Source organism: Pieris napi, chromosome 10, assembly GCF_905475465.1.
Source record: "Pieris napi chromosome 10, ilPieNapi1.2, whole genome shotgun sequence".
Taxonomy (NCBI): domain Eukaryota; kingdom Metazoa; phylum Arthropoda; class Insecta; order Lepidoptera; family Pieridae; genus Pieris; species Pieris napi.
Window position 1 is genome coordinate 10,076,493 of NC_062243.1, and position 19,379 is coordinate 10,095,871.

General features: G+C 38.3%; 1 protein-coding gene across 7 annotated transcripts in view; it reads left to right on the forward strand.

Annotated features, from left to right (window-relative positions):
• LOC125053425 overlaps positions 1 to 19,379 on the forward strand; it is a 91,585-nt gene that overhangs the window by 47,193 nt on the left and 25,013 nt on the right. For all 7 annotated transcript variants that reach the window (XM_047654801.1, XM_047654802.1, XM_047654804.1 and 4 more), the window contains one exon: positions 68 to 382. In XM_047654801.1, coding sequence (XP_047510757.1) covers positions 68 to 382 — 315 coding nt within the window. The remainder of the gene's footprint in view (positions 1 to 67; positions 383 to 19,379) is intronic.

Consider the following 19,379-nt stretch of genomic DNA (forward strand, 5'->3'; position numbering starts at 1 on the left):
TAAAAACTAGACCTAAATCATATATCTAAAACTAAAAAAAAACTAAAGCATACATTTTTTTTTTTAGTATCGCCCCCGACTCCAATCGATCCATGTGAGCCAACGCCCTGTGGACCGAATTCAATATGCGTTAAAACAGGAGATATACCAGCATGTAGTTGTCAAGCGGGTTATATTGGGTCACCACCCAACTGTCGGCCAGAGTGCACGATCAGTGCTGAATGTCCCGCGGCGTTGGCCTGTGTGTCTCAGAGATGTAAAGATCCATGCGTGCACGCTTGCGGCTCCAACGCGGTGTGCTCTGTTGTAGATCATCGAGCGACATGTGCCTGTGAACATGGTTACCAAGGAGATCCATTCCAGGGTTGCATTCCACCTAAAGGTATATTTTTTTTCATAACTTACATCTTAAATATTTGTGTTTTTAGATAAAATTGAAATAAACCTTATCAATTGTGTAACTCAATATTCCTGATATTATTGAAAAATACTACTATCTAAGGTATGAAAAAGCACACGCGACAAATCAAGGGTACTATAACGGAAGATGTTTATCATTTTATAAAGTTTGCATTAACCCGCTGCTTTGCAAAGCGTGATAATTATTATTCATGCCTTAAATTATGTGCTTTAGTTAAGGTCAATCATATAAGTTCACGCCTGACATGGTATACTAATGTAAATATAGAGTTGTAGTGGTGGTTTTATTTAAGGGCAATGAGACTACCATGCCAGTCGCAAAGCCTGTTTATATAATCTCGCTAGTACAAGTTCTATTATCGAGCTTTAATAATAATTTAATCAATATTCACATTGAAACGGGGTAAGTTTAATAAACGATTAATAATGAATAAGGATGTTAAGTGCTTTCAGAAGGGATGTAACACTTTTTTTAACTTGTATATTTGATTGGAAATTAATGCCTTGCTTTTCAACGGAGCACGCGGAGATAACAAAGCACTTACAGTAAGCTTAGGCCGTTCGCTGGGGCGGCCGCTTTCGATTTACGGCGGGTTCGCAATGGCGTCATCGGATTGGAGAGGTCATCTAACGTCGTCCATGCCGAGTTAAGCTTCGATTAACGCTTGGAACGGAAAATAGAAGTGCTTCTACGGTGAATGGAATATATTGGTAAGTGAATTCATTTTTTTATCATTATATTTCAGCTCTATCTGCAATTGAATATTTGAATCCTTGTGAGCCTTCCCCTTGTGGTGTAAATGCGGATTGTAAAGTACAAGGAAACGCAGGATCTTGCACTTGTCGTCCTGATTATTTTGGTGATCCATATCAAGGTTGCAGACCTCAGTGTTTAGCTGATTCTGATTGCTCTTTAATGTTGGGATGCGTAAACAACAAATGTGTCGATACTTGCCCCGGGGTATGCGGGCTCAATGCAGAATGTTTTGTTACAAATCACAAACCGACGTGCAATTGTCGATTTGGTTTTACTGGAAATGCGCTAGTCATGTGCTCTCCAATACTAGGTAAGTCCACAACCATTTAATAAAAAAATATGAGAAACTGGAGAGTATTAAGTTAATATTATTACTTGCAGTAAAAGATACATCGACTGACGTGTGTAATCCGTCCCCGTGTGGGCCAAATGCACAATGTAAAGTGATTAACAACCAACCAGTATGTTCATGTTGGAGTAATTACATAGGAGCACCACCGAACTGTAAGCCAGAATGTGTTATAAATTCAGATTGTCAAACAAATCGGGCTTGTATGAATAACAGATGTGTAAATCCATGTCCAAGACCTTGTGGAAGTAACTCAGACTGTAAGGTAATAAACCATAGCCCTGTTTGCTCTTGCCGACAAGGATATACTGGAGATCCTTTCATATCATGTACCCGGAAATTACGTAAGATTTTTCTTTAAATTTTATATAACATAATATAGCATAATATAGCTTTATTTATTTTTTTTTGTTATATTTCAGAAGTTGCATTCTCTGTAGAAGAACATACAGACCCTTGCTTATCGTCACCATGTGGACTTTATGCGGAATGTAGAAACGCGAATGGGTTGCCCTCCTGCTCGTGTCTTCCATCTTATATTGGATCTCCGCCATTTTGTAAACCTGAATGTGTAGTGCATTCTGATTGCCCTAGTGATAAGGCCTGTATTTCTGAAAAATGTCGAAATCCGTGTGATGGCTCATGTGGTTTATATGCCAACTGTTTTGTTAACCGACATGTAGCTGTCTGTTTATGTTCAGAAGGATTCACTGGGGACCCGTTTAGAGAATGCAAAACTTCAGCTATTAAAGGTAAAGCGTTAAAGATTCTTAGAAGTCATTCTTTTTTCTTTACTATTGCTCTATGTTTATTCTTCTTTGTTGTTTTAGAAACTGTACTTTATGAACCTAGTGATCCCTGCAGACCTAGTCCATGTGGTGCCAATGCAATCTGTAACAATGGAGTTTGTACTTGTATAGCTGACTATAATGGAGATCCATACTTCGGATGTAGACCAGAATGTCTTTATAATACAGATTGTGCTCGAAACAGAGGTTGCCAAAAGAATAAGTGTGTAGATCCATGTATAGGCACATGTGGACTTCACGCCATATGTGAAGTCAACAATCACGTCCCCATGTGTTCTTGTCCACGTGGAATGAGTGGCAACGCCTTTATTGAATGTCGTGCTATAAGCGGTAAATATACAAATAATACGTATTCTTTCTTCACTTAAGGGTTCTTTTTTCTTTAATCTTATAATTCACGTAATGTCATTTGTTTTCAGTTATTAACAAAAGCCCCTGTCAACCTTCACCGTGTGGTCCCAACAGTCAATGCCAGCAATCACACGGCCAAGCAGTATGCTCATGCCTACAGGGATATCGTGGTAGCCCTCCTAACTGTAGACCAGAATGTGTTGTGAGTTTAGAATGTCCACTAAATGCAGCGTGTCAGAACCAAAAATGTGTTAATCCATGTCAAGGTGCTTGTGGTATAGCTGCCGTCTGTGAAGTTATAAACCATAATCCAATTTGTACTTGCCCAGCATCATTCACTGGAGATCCCTTCAGAAAATGCGATTACATTGGTAAGATTTTTATAGATTTACTCGTTATACTTATTGGGTAATTTCTAAAACATAATGGTGTTTTTTTTTTCAATTGTAGTAAATGTACCAATCCAAATCAATCCCTGTGAGCCATCTCCTTGCGGACCCTATTCGACCTGTAGAAGTAAAGACGACGGACCAGTTTGTGCTTGTCTCGATAATTACAAGGGGACACCACCACATTGCAGGCCAGAATGTATAAGTAATAGCGAATGCGATCACAATCAAGCTTGTATGAACCAAAAATGTTCTGACCCATGCATAGGAAGCTGTGGAATTAACTCTGAATGCAGAGTTGTTAGTCATTCTCCAGTTTGCCTCTGTCAATCGGGTTACACAGGCGATCCATTTTCACATTGTAGCTTAGAGGTTATATCTCGACCAAGTGAAAGTTTACACCCCTGCAATCCAAATCCTTGTGGAGCAAACGCTATATGTAGAGAGCAAAATGGAATAGGCGCTTGCCTATGTGCAGAGACTTATACTGGTAACCCGTACGAGGGATGTCGACCCGAATGTGTTGTAGATTCCGACTGCCCCCTAAACAAGGCCTGTTCAGGCATGAAATGTGTTGATCCATGTCCCGGTTCTTGTGGAGTAAATGCATTCTGTCTTGTAAGCAATCATAAGCCAAACTGTATTTGTCAGTCTGGATATACTGGAAATCCATTTAGTCACTGTGGTATCCTACAAGAACGTGAGTATCATATAAAAAATTGAGGACGGTAATTATTACAATAATGTTGCTCTTAAAATAACCTTGAATTTCTTCATAGCTCAAATCTTGGAAACAAACCCGTGCAGTCCAAGTCCATGTGGTGCTAATAGCCAATGCAAAGAAATACAAGGCCAAGCAGTGTGCTCTTGTTTACCATTATTTGTAGGAGCACCGCCCTATTGTCGCCCAGAATGTGTTATGAGCTCCGAATGCCCGCCGAACTTGGCTTGTATCGACCAAAAATGTTCTGACCCATGTGTAGGAAGTTGTGGTGAGAGGGCCAGTTGTAACGTTATCAACCATAGCCCTATCTGTGTATGCAATCAAGGTTTGACTGGAAATCCATTTTCAAGATGTTACCCGATGATAAGTAAGTTTATTAATTTAATCACATAAAAGATGTTAAATTTCGTAAATTTTTTATTACAAATTTTATTCAATATCTACATACAAAATCGTTTGCAACGCATAGTTACAATTATTAGAATCAGTACAGCATATAGTGAAAACGTATTAAATAATCTCACTGTTTTGTTTTTAGCAATAAAACAGTCAACAAAAGTTAAAATTCACAATGTAATAAATTATATATAAATTATCCGTTAAAGAAGTTTTTTAAATATAATTGAAATTCTTACAGTTTCATCACAGCCAGACCAGTCGCAATCTTCAGATCCATGCTTACCATCGCCGTGTGGTCTCTATGCAATATGTCGCAACGTTGGAGGGGCACCGTCTTGTGCATGCGAAACGAATTATATCGGAACCCCTCCTAATTGCAGACCTGAGTGTACCATTAATTCTGAATGCGCTAGTGATCAAGCGTGCATTAACGAGAAATGTAGAGATCCATGTTTAGGCTCATGTGGATTAAATGCACAATGTAGAGTATTCCATCACATCGCGCAGTGTAGCTGTTTAGATAAATACAAAGGAGATCCATTCATTCAATGTCACCCCGAAATTGAAAGAGACGGTAAGATGATAATTAAGCTTGACTTAAATTTAATTAAAAAAATATTAATTCTGTAAAACAGATTCTAAATAATGTTAATGTTCCACAGAAATTCCGGAATTGGATCTATGTAATCCATCACCATGTGGTCCAAACGCTGAATGTGACGAAGGCAAATGTACTTGTATACTTGATTACCAAGGTGATCCATACGTCGGTTGCAGACCGGAATGTCTCGTGAGCAGCGACTGCTCTCACGATAAAGCATGTTTCAAAAAGAAATGTGTCAATCCATGCATAAACACATGTGGTCGTCAGGCTATATGCAACGTTATTAATCACGTACCGATGTGTACATGTTTGCCGCATCACACAGGAAATGCGTTTGTAGATTGTAAACCTATAACAATTATTGAAGACGTAAATCCCTGTCATCCGTCTCCATGTGGACCTAACAGTCAATGTAGAGAAGTTAACGGTCAAGCCATTTGCACATGTCTACCAGGATTTAAAGACGCCCCACCAACATGCAGACCCGAATGTGTTACTAGCTCTGAATGTCCTCTTAATAGAGCCTGCTCTGGTCAAAAATGTATAGATCCATGTAAAGGAAATTGTGGACTTGGAGCAATTTGTCAAGTAATCAATCATAATCCCATATGCTCATGTCCTACAGGATTCACAGGTGATCCGTTCAGTAAATGTATACAAAAAGGTAAGAATTTTCATTAGTAACTATATATCTTTGATGTATACATGTCTTTTTTCAAAACAAAGTCTACAATTTATTTTTATTTTTATAGAAAACGAAAAACCACCTTACGTTAATCCATGTCAGCCATCACCTTGTGGTCCCAATGCAATTTGCAAAGAAATCAATGGATCGCCGTCGTGTGCATGTCTTGATGAATATACAGGAAGTCCACCAAATTGTAAACCAGAATGTATTGCAAATTCAGAATGCCCCAATGAATTAGCCTGTATTAACGAAAAGTGTAAAGATCCTTGTCCAGGGTCATGTGGATCCGGTGCTGAATGCAAGGTCGTGAGTCACGCACCTCAGTGTTACTGCCCACCAGGTTTTACTGGTGACTCATTTATAAATTGTATTGTGATAGATATACCACTTACACCATGTTCGCCGTCTCCTTGTGGCCCCAACGCTTTATGTAAAGAATTCAACGGTGCCGGATCATGTGTATGTTTACCTGAGTATATAGGAAACCCCTACGAGGGTTGTCGCCCAGAATGTATTGTTAATTCAGACTGCGCATCTAATTTGGCCTGTATTCAAAACAAATGTCAAAACCCCTGTAATAATGTTTGTGGACTAAACGCCATTTGTAATGTTATAAATCATTCACCTAAATGCGAGTGTCTACCTGGTTATGTTGGGAGTCCGTATCAAGAATGTACCGTGAAACTTAATGGTACGTTTTAATTTAATACTAATTTGTCTATTTTTATTGGCTTTTCTTTAGAGAATCAAATTATGAAAATAGTTTAACATTCATAAACTGTTTCAGTTGAAATCTTGCCTCAAAGGAATCCATGTACCCCGTCACCCTGTGGTCCTAATAGTATTTGTAAGGAGGCCAACAATCAAGCCATCTGCACGTGTAAAGTTAATTATTTGGGCTCTCCACCATCTTGTAGACCAGAATGTCTTATTAGTTCAGAATGTTCACAACATCTAGCATGCATAAATGAAAGGTGTAAAAACCCATGCGATGGAGTTTGTGGTATTGACGCAGAATGCAAAGTTATAAACCATAGCCCTATTTGTTCCTGTACATCTCAGTATACAGGAGATCCGTTTAATAGGTGTTACAGAGGTAAGAAATATTTTTATAAAAATTTATGATCCGATCAAGATTTGAGACACAACTACAAAGTCGATTATTTAATATTAAATTTGAACATGCCTTATTTATTTTTATAATCATAACAGAAAACACTATTTTAGATACATACTAGCTGACCCGGCATACGTTGTTTTGCCATGTATATTATTTCTAGGAATTTTTTTTTTCATCTTTCTGGGGATCTTCTAATGCTGTTGTGCCGAGATCTAAATACTTATCACAGTCATCTTATTTGCAGTTATGGAAACACCTGTTGTACAGACAAATCCATGCGTACCGAATCCATGTGGACCTTTCTCACAATGTCGTGATACGAACAATTCACCGTCTTGTTCTTGTTTACCGCAATACATAGGTAGTCCACCAAATTGCCGCCCTGAGTGCACGATTAACACAGATTGTGTAAGTGACAAGGCTTGTATTAATGAAAAATGTGTTGACCCATGTCCTGGGTCCTGTGGATTGAATGCTGAGTGTCGAGTTCAGAATCATATATCAATTTGTACATGTATAGAGGGATATATCGGGGATCCGTTCCAAAGTTGTGTTTTAAAGCTCCAGCAAGGTAAGCTCCAATATTATTCTTATCCTTTTCATAGTTTTATGTAACAGTTTTAGAGTAAGTGAGACTCATCTTCCCAAAATATTTAATTATTTTCAGAAGTAACTCCACGTGACCCTTGTAATCCGTCACCTTGCGGTGCAAACGCGATATGCAATAATGGTATTTGTACCTGTCTGCTTGAATATAATGGTGATCCATACTTTGAATGCCGACCTGAATGTACAATTAGTTCAGAATGTCCTATGGATAAAGCATGTGTTAGAAATCGGTGCGTCAATCCGTGTAATAATACTTGTGGATTAGATGCGGTGTGTAATGTGATGAAACATATGGCTATTTGTACGTGCCCTCCCAAAATGACAGGAAATGCATTTTTGCGATGTTCTCCAATGCGAGGTTTGTACACTAAAGTATAAATTATAATATACTAGCATACTCGGCCAAGCGTTGCTGTGGCTAAGGTTTTTGTTATATTAATGGCATAACTATCAAAAAAGCGTAGCTTATGTGTACTGCTGGTTGTTTCAACACAGCGCGATCTGTTAGAATTGTGTCTGTCAAATAATAAACAAATAATTTGTAATAAAATAATATTGCGGGTATAAAGTAAGATGTAAGCTATCCTATATTTTAAGTTAGATCAAACTGCACACGGAGTGCAACTTTGTTAGAAATTTGTTTAGTAGTTTAGGAGTCCATAGCGGACAAACATCGTGACGCGTAATTTATATATATTAAGATATTTATATTTATCTATAAAAACATGACACACAGAAGGTATATTTCTTATTGGTTTAATAATATTTTTTATAATGCAAGTAGCTTCTGTGGTTTCCAACCAAAAACAATGTATGTTTAATATGCCATGTGTATATAAATATATACAATCGTATACACATATGTCTTTATCACCCTTACAGAAGCTGTGATTAGTAACCCTTGTGAGCCCAGTCCCTGCGGACCTTACAGTCGTTGTACGGAACATAACCAACAAGCCATATGCTCCTGTATGTCTGGTTATCAAGGAGCGCCTCCATCATGTCGTCCAGAATGTGTTAGTAGTGCCGACTGCACACTAAACAAGGCTTGTAGTAACCAAAAATGTATCAACCCTTGTGAAGGTGTATGTGGTGTTGGAGCCAAATGCCAAGTGATAAATCACAACCCTATTTGTATCTGTCCATCTGGATATACAGGGGATCCTTTTACTAGATGTATAAATATGCGTAAGTTTATTTTTGGATTAATAAGGTATGTGGGTAAACATGCAACAGTGAATTTATTTATACTTTTTTCCACAGCTCTCTTTGAGCCAACAAAAACCAACCCTTGCCAGCCATCACCGTGTGGTCCGAACTCTGTATGCCAGGAAACAGCAACGGCAACTGCATCATGTCAGTGTTTGCCCAACTTTATTGGCTCTCCGCCAAACTGCCGCCCCGAGTGCATATCTAACACTGAATGTTCACAACTTCAAGCTTGTATAAACAGAAAATGTCAAAATCCTTGTAACCAAGCATGTGGAGCGAATTCGGAATGTCGCGTTGTAAGTCATTCAGCTCTTTGTATATGTCCAAACGGATATACTGGAGACGCCGCAGTAAAATGCACCTTGACTGCTTTGGTTTCCGTTGAAGAAATAAATCCTTGCTCACCATCACCTTGTGGATCAAATGCTGAATGTATTACGCGTAGTGGGACAGGAGCTTGTATTTGTCTAAAAGGTTACTTTGGAGATCCGTATGAAGCTTGTCGACCTGAGTGTATAGTTAACTCTGACTGTCCAAGCAACAAAGCGTGTGCCAAAAACAAATGTGTTGATCCATGTCCTGGCACTTGTGCTATTAATGCGGAATGTCAAGTTGTTAATCACTCACCTATATGTACATGTCCTCCGCAGTACTCTGGAGACCCATTCAGGCATTGTATATTAAGCAGTAAGTATTGAATATTTTGTCACATTATTCTAAATGGCTATATTATTTTTATTTTTCAATAAAATTCTCCTTACAGTTCGTGATATGATCCCAAGTAATCCTTGTCAACCGTCACCATGTGGTCCAAATAGTCAATGTAGGACATTAAATGAACAAAGTGTATGCTCTTGTTTGCCCGAATATTACGGATCGCCCCCTAATTGTAAACCGGAATGTGTCATAAATGCAGAATGTCCTACAGACAAAACATGCAAAAATCTAAAATGTGTTTCAACCTGCCCTGGTCCGTGCGGACAAAATACTGATTGCAAAGTAATTAATCATAGTCCAATCTGCACTTGTTCACCAACCTATACTGGAGATCCATTTTCACGGTGCTATAAAGTTATTGGTACGTATAATATATTGTTATTGGAATGTGGTTTAAATTATGTACAACTAACCTTATTTTTTTAATTTGTCTTAATGTTTTAGCTTCAGTAGATATTCATCCTGTGAGGGATCCCTGCATACCTTCACCATGTGGACCCAATTCTCTTTGTAAAAATAACAACGACCTTCCGATTTGTTCATGTTTGCCGCTGTACGAGGGCAGCCCACCAAATTGTAGACCAGAATGTACGATAAACGAAGATTGTTCTGGTCACCTTGCTTGCATAAATCAAAAGTGCCAAGATCCATGCCCAGGTTCTTGTGGCATAAATGCAGATTGTTTTGTCAAAAATCATATATCAATTTGTAATTGCCAAGATGGTTATACTGGAAATGCCTTTACCCAGTGCACTCCGGCTCCACAAAATGGTATTTTTTTTATTCTTTAGAAAAATATATACGTGTTTATTATGTGTATGCATTAATATTCATATTTTTTTCACAGTTCCTATAGAAATTGATCCGTGTAATCCAACGCCTTGTGGAACTAATGCACAATGTAACAATGGTAAATGCAGTTGCCTTCCGGAATTCTATGGAGATCCATACAGTGGTTGTCGTCCTGAGTGTACTTTAAGCACAGACTGTGATCGCACCAAGGCTTGCATTAGAAATAAATGTACAGATCCGTGTCCCGGCACTTGCGCTTCAAATGCAATATGTAATGTTGTTAATCATATTCCTATGTGTAGTTGCCCCGAGCGTATGACAGGAAATGCCTTTATAGAATGCCATATAGTATCGGGTAAGTTTAAAACACCAAACTTTTATTTGTGTAATATAATTTTAGATTTTTTTTATGTATAAATTGTGTTTTATCTATTTTAGAACCGAACAACATAAACCCTTGTCAGCCATCTCCATGCGGTCCTAATAGTCAATGTCGCGTTTTAAATGGTCAAGCCGTATGTTCCTGCAATCCAAACTACCTTGGCAGTCCACCAGCTTGTCGACCAGAATGCACAATATCTGCCGAGTGTCCGTTGAACCAGGCGTGTAGTAATCAGAGATGTACGAACCCATGTGTTGGTGCTTGTGGAGTAGATGCTGAATGTCAAGTTGTAAATCACAGTCCTATATGTTCCTGCCCATCTATGTTCTCCGGAAATCCATTTTCTCGATGCTTCAAACTTCGTATGTATTCACAAACAATTAATATATTTTTATTTATTTTATTTCCACGTTATTAAATTATTTTTTATTTTAGCCGAAAAACCGCAAATTCAAATTGATGTTTGTTCTCCTTCACCATGTGGTCCTAATTCAATTTGTAAAATTATCAACGAAGTACCATCTTGTACGTGCCTTGAAAATTACCATGGACAACCACCATATTGTCGACCCGAATGTTCAAGCAATGAAGAATGCTCCGCCCAAATGTCCTGTGTCAATATGAAATGTATCAATCCATGTGAAGGAGCATGTGGGAGCAACGCAGAATGTAGAGTAGTCAGTCATTCGCCAAACTGCATATGTACTTACGGATATACAGGTGACCCATTCTTCGGATGTATTATAGAACCCTTACGTGACGAAATTATTACAAGTCCATGTTCGCCTTCACCGTGTGGATTTAATGCTCTTTGTAAAGAGAAGAATAACGCCGGGTCTTGTGCCTGTGTTGACGGTTATATTGGAAATCCATATGAAGGGTGCCGACCTGAATGTGTTGTGAATACGGATTGCCCGAGTAATAAAGCTTGTGCCAATAATAAGTGTACCGATCCCTGTCCTGGCAGTTGCGGCTCGAATGCCCTCTGTCAAGTAGTTAATCACGCACCATTATGCACGTGTATCAGCGGCTATACTGGGGATCCATTTAGAAATTGTGTTTACCAAGGTGGGTAAAAACTAATTTTTATAATTTCAATCACGTTCTTGTATAAGAATTTGTATAAATTAAGATTAACGAAACATCAATTATAATTTTCAGAACCTCTACCGGTGCAACCCACCGATATTTGTTATCCTTCGCCGTGTGGACCTAATAGCCAATGTAAGGCCATCAATAATCAAGCCGTATGCTCATGTTTACAAGAATACATCGGAACTCCACCAAACTGTCGTCCGGAATGTGTTGCAAGTTCAGAATGTCAATATGACATGGCTTGCATAAATAATAAATGTATTAATCCATGCGTAAAAGCTTGCGGCATTAACGCTAACTGCAAAGTTATCAATCATAGCCCTATTTGTTCCTGCAAGAGGTCTTATACAGGAGATCCATTTACCATTTGTACCTTTTCTTCTCCTGGTAAGTATTTCATAAAATCTATTCAATAATTATTTGTGGGTGAAATATTAATATTTATAATTTTAAAAAATAAGGTGCGATATTGTACCATATATCAGTATAGATTTATAATCACTGATATGTTTTTAGTATCATATCCTCAAGAGACAAGTGACCCTTGCGTACCATCACCGTGTGGACCCAATTCAATGTGTAGGAATGTTGGCACTTCACCATCGTGTTCATGTCTATCCGAATTCATCGGAAATCCACCTAACTGCAGACCAGAGTGCACGATACACGCAGACTGTGCCAGTGACCGCGCTTGTATCAACTCGAAATGCCGAGACCCTTGTCCCGGTTCTTGTGGGTTATCTGCAACGTGTCACGTTCTTAACCACATTCCGATATGCTCATGTCTTACTGGTTACATTGGAGATCCATTCACAAATTGCAGACCTCAACCATTACAAGGTAAGTTTATTTTCGGTATAACGATACAAGTTTTCTGTGATTTTAAGAATTCGCTTTTGTAACTTATAATAAATACAGTGTATTCAAATTCTGTTCTATAATTGAAACAGACAACAATTTTTTTACAGTTGAGGCAACAGTAACTGATTCATGTTCGAATGTACGATGTGGATCAAATGCTGAATGTATTAATGGCCATTGTCAATGCTTACAAGATTATAAGGGAGATCCATACTTTAGTTGTCGTCCCGAATGCGTAGTAAGCACGGATTGTGAGAGTAATAAAGCCTGCGTTCAAAAGAAATGTGTCAATCCTTGCATAGATGCTTGTGGACTAAATGCAATTTGCCAAGTAGTCAATCATATTCCCATGTGTAGTTGTACTACAGGTCATACTGGCAACGCGTTTATTGCGTGCAATCCATTTAAAGGTTCGTGCCACTATTATTTTAATTATTATAGCGGTTGTGTACTATTATATTATATTTTATGTTCATGAATTTTATATTAAGATATATTTACTTTAAAAGCCCAAAAATCTCCTAAATTTGTTGGTCTGGAATATATTTCTTATTAGCGTAAAGACCGCCCGATGCACTATGCGACTTATACGATTGTTAATATTTCTTGTATTCTTTCCAAATAATAAAATGAAATCGATATATTAATAAAAAGTTATAATTTCAGCCCAGCCTATAGAAAATCCTTGTAGTACTGCAATTTGTGGACCAAACAGTCAGTGTAGAATGATAAATAATCAGGCCGTTTGTTCGTGTCTCCCAACATATTTGGGTGTCCCACCTGCATGTAGACCAGAATGTACCGGAAACTCAGAATGTGCATTAAACCAAGCTTGTATGAACCAAAAGTGTGTTAACCCTTGCATTGGAGTATGTGGAATAAGAGCTACTTGTGAAGTTATCAATCATAATCCAGTTTGTGCTTGTCCAAACCGATACTCTGGTGATCCGTTTGTGCAGTGTAATCTTGTACTGAGTGAGTATAAATTTTTATAAAAAAACATGTGTGTACTTATGTACACGCGTTAAAAGTTATATTTACTTCTTTCTTACTCAAGATAAAAATCTTTTCAAAAAAATTATCATTACCTTATTCTACGTTTGTACGTTTGTAGAAAAAACGATATTAACAATAGAAAAAAAATACTCTCATCATTTTTCCCTAATGCAATAAAAAATTAAACAAAGATCACAATAGACATTACTTTTCAGGTTCACCTGTGGTTGTGAATCCCTGCCAACCATCTCCCTGCGGTCCAAACTCAATTTGCCACGAAACAAATGATAGTCCTTCATGTAGTTGCATGCCTGGCTTTAACGGCCAACCTCCTTATTGTAGACCAGAATGTATTAGTAACAGTGAATGCGCACCTCACTTGGCTTGCAGAAATCAGAAATGTCAAGATCCATGCACAGAAGTCTGTGGAGAGAACTCAGAGTGTCATGTTGTCAGTCACGCTGCAATGTGTGTCTGCCCTCAAGGTTATGGAGGAGATCCCTTTACCAGGTGTATCATACATACTACAGTTGAAGTATTAAATCCATGTTTTCCATCTCCATGTGGATCAAACGCCGCCTGTAGGGAACAAAATCGAGTAGGATCGTGCACTTGCAATGAAGGCTTCTTTGGAAACCCTTACGAAGGCTGCAGACCAGAATGTGTTAGTGACTCAGATTGTCCCGGAAATAAGGCGTGCGTGGGTAATAAATGTCAAGACCCATGCCCGGGAGCTTGTGGAATAAACGCGGAGTGTACTACAATCAACCATTCACCCACGTGTGCTTGTATTAATGGATATACAGGTGACCCAAATAGACGATGCAATCTTGTTTTAATCACAGCAATAACAACTGCCATTTGCCAACCAAGCCCGTGCGGCCCATACAGCCAATGTAAGAATATAAATAACCAAGCAGTCTGTAGTTGTTTGCCCAACTTCGTTGGTGAGCCGCCTAATTGTAGACCTGAATGTTTGATTAATTCTGAGTGCTCCTCAAATTTAGCTTGTTTTAACCAAAAATGTATAAACCCTTGTCCCGATACTTGCGGAGTGAAGTCAGAGTGTCGGGTGATACACCACAATGCAATATGTAGCTGTCTTCAAGGTTTCACTGGAGATCCATTCACAAGGTGTTATAAAAAACCAGTCGAAGTACCTCAACAAGATGAAAACAAAGATCCATGTGTTCCAAGCCCGTGCGGCGCAAACGCAGAATGCCGAGTAATTTTTGGACAAGCTTCATGTTCATGTACTGCGGGATATTTAGGTAGCCCTCCTAACTGTAGGCCAGAGTGTGTAACTAATGAGGATTGTGTAAGTTCTCTAGCCTGCATAAATGAGAAATGTATAGATCCCTGTCCTGGTTCTTGTGGACAAAATGCCAAATGCACTGTCAATAAACATTTGTCGATCTGCACATGTTTAGATGGCTATGCAGGGGATTCGTTTACATCATGTCACTTACAACCACTACGAGGTATATACGGCATTTTTGATTCTTCTTCAAACTAAGTCAATATTATTAATTAAGTGAAAGGATTATAAGGGTAATTTTTATTTTTTAGAGCCTGTAGAAGCTGATTTATGCAACCCTTCGCCGTGTGGGTCTAATTCAATATGTGAAAACGGAGAGTGCTCATGTATTCCAGACTATCATGGAGATCCTTACGTAGGTTGCAGACCTGAATGTATTACAAGTTCTGACTGTCAAAGAAATCAAATCTGTCTCAAAAAGAAATGCTTTAACCCGTGCCCTGAAACATGCGGTTCGAACGCAGTATGTGAAGTAATCAATCATATACCAATGTGTACTTGTATGTCAGGCTTCTCTGGGAATGCATTCGTATCCTGCAATCATATTCAAGGTACTTATCATATCACTTCAGCCAATTTAATTATTACCTGGATTTATTTTACCGTTTTTTTACCATACCATAACCTTTTCAGCTCCAATATCTATTATGCCATGCAATCCGAGTCCATGCGGACCAAATAGTCAGTGCCGCGAAGTAAACAATGTAGCAGTATGTTCTTGTATTTCTGGTTACTCTGGAAACCCACCAACTTGTAGGCCAGAATGTACCACCAGTGGAGAGTGCCAATTAAATAAAGCATGCAATAATTATAAATGCATAAATCCCTGTGTGGGCGCCTGTGGTTTCAATGCTATTTGTGAAGTAGTTAATCATAATCCTATATGCTCCTGCCCTAATGATTTAACTGGGGATCCGTTCAGTAGATGTATTCCGAAGCGTAAGTACTTTAGCATCGGTGAATTACCATCATTAATCATAACTTTGCTATGACACAATATTTACTTATATATACCTATATGTTACAGCTTTGGAAATACCACCTTATACAAACCCTTGTATTCCTTCACCATGTGGGCCAAATGCAATATGTCAAGAAGTAAATGGATCACCTTCGTGTTCTTGCGCGAATGATTTTATTGGATTACCTCCTAACTGCCGACCTGAATGTATCAGCAACAGTGAATGCCCGAGTAACATGGCATGTATTAATAACAAATGTGGCAACCCTTGTCAGGGTGCATGCGGTTCCTATGCAGAATGCCGTGTCGTCAGTCATACTCCAAGTTGTGTTTGCCCTGTTGGATATAATGGAGATCCATTTGTTTCCTGTAAAGTTACAAGTATAGCTATTGAACAATCTTCGCCCTGTACACCATCACCGTGCGGTAGTAATGCTATATGTAAACAGCGTAACAATGCCGGTTCGTGTTCGTGTCTGACGGGATATTTTGGAAACCCATATGAGGGATGTCGACCAGAATGCGCGGTCAATACTGACTGTCCTTCTGATAAAGTTTGTCAACAAAGTAAATGTCAAGACCCCTGTATAGGGACATGTGGCATCAATGCGCAATGTCACACTGTGAATCACGCTCCGCTTTGCACTTGTTTGCCAGGATACACCGGTGATCCCTTCAGAAATTGTATTTACAAACAAGGTATAAAGCTTTTCTAAAAAAAGTACTGATTTATAATACAAAAATAATAATATACAAAATAAGTCATATGATATTGTTTGAATTAACGTAGATATTTCTTTTTCAGAAATTGAAGTGATAACAAATCCATGCTCACCTTCACCTTGCGGTCCTAATGGTATTTGCAAAGTTAAAAATGAACAAGCCATATGCAGTTGTAATCCAGAATATCGAGGATCGCCACCTAACTGTCGCCCTGAGTGTGTGATTAGTGCAGAATGTTCGAGTGATAAAGCTTGTGTTGGTCAAAAATGTGTAGACCCTTGTTTGGGACAGTGTGGACAGAATGCAAAATGTCGTACTATAAACCACAGTCCAATATGCACTTGCAAAGATAAATATACTGGAGATCCTTTCAGTCGATGTTATCCAATTATCTTACATGCAGTTGAAGATACAACCAAAAATCCTTGTTCACCGTCCCCATGTGGTCCGTTCAGCCAATGTTTAGAAATTGGTAGTATACCATCATGCACTTGTTTACCAGACTATATCGGTTCGCCACCAAATTGTAGACCAGAATGTGTTATCAATTCTGATTGTTCTAGTAACTTAGCATGTATTAATCAGAAATGTAAGGATCCGTGCCCTGGATCATGTGGTATAAATGCTCAATGTATAGTAAGGAATCACTCTCCTATTTGTACTTGTCTTGTTAACTTCGTTGGAGATGCATTCACAGAATGTAAACCACAAGGTAAATATACTAAATCATATAGTTTAAATTAATTAATTATTTTTAATTAATATATATTTCATATGATTTGTTTTGATAATTGATATTAAACAATCGTCTTTTAGTTGCAGAAGTAATACAAGATACAATAGATCCTTGTGATCCATCACCTTGTGGGCCCAATGCAGTATGTAACAACGGTGAATGTTTATGTTTGCCTGAATTCCATGGCGATCCTTACTTCGAATGTCGACCAGAATGCGTGCTCAGCTCAGACTGTGATAGAAATAAAGCATGTCACAAAAACAAATGCGTTAATCCCTGCAATGCACAAGTGTGTGCAACAAATGCAATATGTGAAGTAACAAATCATATACCTATGTGCAGATGTCCAGAAAATATGTTTGGAAATGCTTTTGTAAAGTGTTCCCCAATAGAAGGTAAATACACAATTTGGATATACCTTAACGCTAAAGATATACCCCTATTTTTTCCTTACATTTACAGTATTTTATTTTTTATTTTAGCTGTTCCTCAACAACCTTGTAATCCGTCACCTTGTGGACCAAACAGCCAATGTCGCGACATAAATAGACAGCCTATTTGCTCATGTTTAGAAGGTTTTATCGGAATGCCACCATCGTGTAGACCGGAATGTGTAGTAAATACTGACTGTCTGCCTGATGAAGCTTGTTCAAATAGAAAGTGTACTAAACCATGTGAAGGAGCGTGTGGAGTTGGAGCAAAATGTCAAGTTATTAACCATAATCCTATTTGTTCTTGTCCTCTGAGATATACAGGCAATCCGTTCGTCCGATGTTTCTTGCAAGAGTTTACTCCGGAACAACAGAATCCATGCTTACCTTCGCCCTGTGGGCCGAATAGCATATGTAAACAAATCGCGGACTCGCCGTCTTGTTCGTGTCAGCCTGAATATTTTGGGACGCCACCACATTGTAAACCCGAATGCATAAGTAATTCTGAATGTCCAACACATCTCGCTTGCATCAACGAAAAGTGTGTTGATCCATGTATTGGATCTTGTGGTTTGAATACTGACTGTCACGTTATAAGCCATTCACCATCATGTTCCTGTTTACCTGAATATACTGGGGATCCTTTTATAGAATGCCATAGGAGAGAGGCTATTGAAGAAATTACAACACCATGTCAGCCGTCGCCTTGTGGAGCAAATGCTATTTGTAAGGAGTTCAAGGGTGCCGGTTCCTGTACATGTTTGCCAGACTTTTATGGAAACCCGTACGAAGGATGTAGACCCGAATGCATCATAAATTCAGATTGCCCTCTAAACAAGGCATGTTTGCAAAATAAATGTCATGATCCTTGTGATGGTTCATGCGCCCCTAATGCAGTTTGCCAAGTTATAAATCACGCACCATCGTGCTCTTGCCCACAAGGATTTTCAGGCGATCCATTCAGATATTGCGTGGCTCAGAGTAAGTACAATTTTTTTTTATATTATTTGTTTCTAATTTCCTCGGCCTTAAGGAATGAATACAAATATTTGTTTCTTTTTAGGAGATGAGGTAACTACGCTGAATGTATGCAATCCCTCTCCATGTGGGCCAAACAGTCGATGTCAGGAGGTCAATAAACAAGCTGTTTGTTCTTGTATGCCGGAATTTATCGGAACACCGCCTGGCTGTCATCCTGAATGTGTTATCAGTTCTGAATGTCCAAAAGAAAAGACGTGTATAAATAAAAAATGTGTCGAACCATGTAAAGACACTTGTGGAGTGAATGCAGATTGTAGAGTTATTAATCACAATCCTATTTGTTACTGTAAACAATTTTACACAGGAGATCCGTTCACTAGATGCAGTCCTTTGCCACGTAAGAATATTTTTTTATAACAATTGTAAATTACCTTTATTCTTTTACATTAATTTTTTAAATCTAATTAAAATCTGATTTATACCTGATTTAAACAGATTTAAAGCTAGAGCCAAATATTTCACTAATAATTATCTTGTCTGGTTAATTATGTCCATCGCTATTAGTAAGGAATGTGAATGTTAAAACGAAATTTAAACTTAAACCCTGAACAATGAAGTCAAATATCCAATCCAATATTTTCCGACGGGCATTTATGCAACGTAAACTGTCTTTAAAGCGATGGAAAATGAGCCACAAAAATATATAATTATTCTGAGAGCTGCTGCACTGTTTTTTTATATTAAGTTATCAGTATTAATTATTTCATTATTTATTTTGCAGCACCTATAGCAAATGCTGTCTTAGAACCTTACGGTAATCCTTGCGTACCATCCCCCTGTGGACCAAATTCAATATGTAAAGAGGTTGGAAATGTGCCTTCTTGTACTTGCATGGAACGTTTTGTTGGAAGTCCTCCAAACTGCAGACCAGAATGCTTACTGAATTCGGAATGTC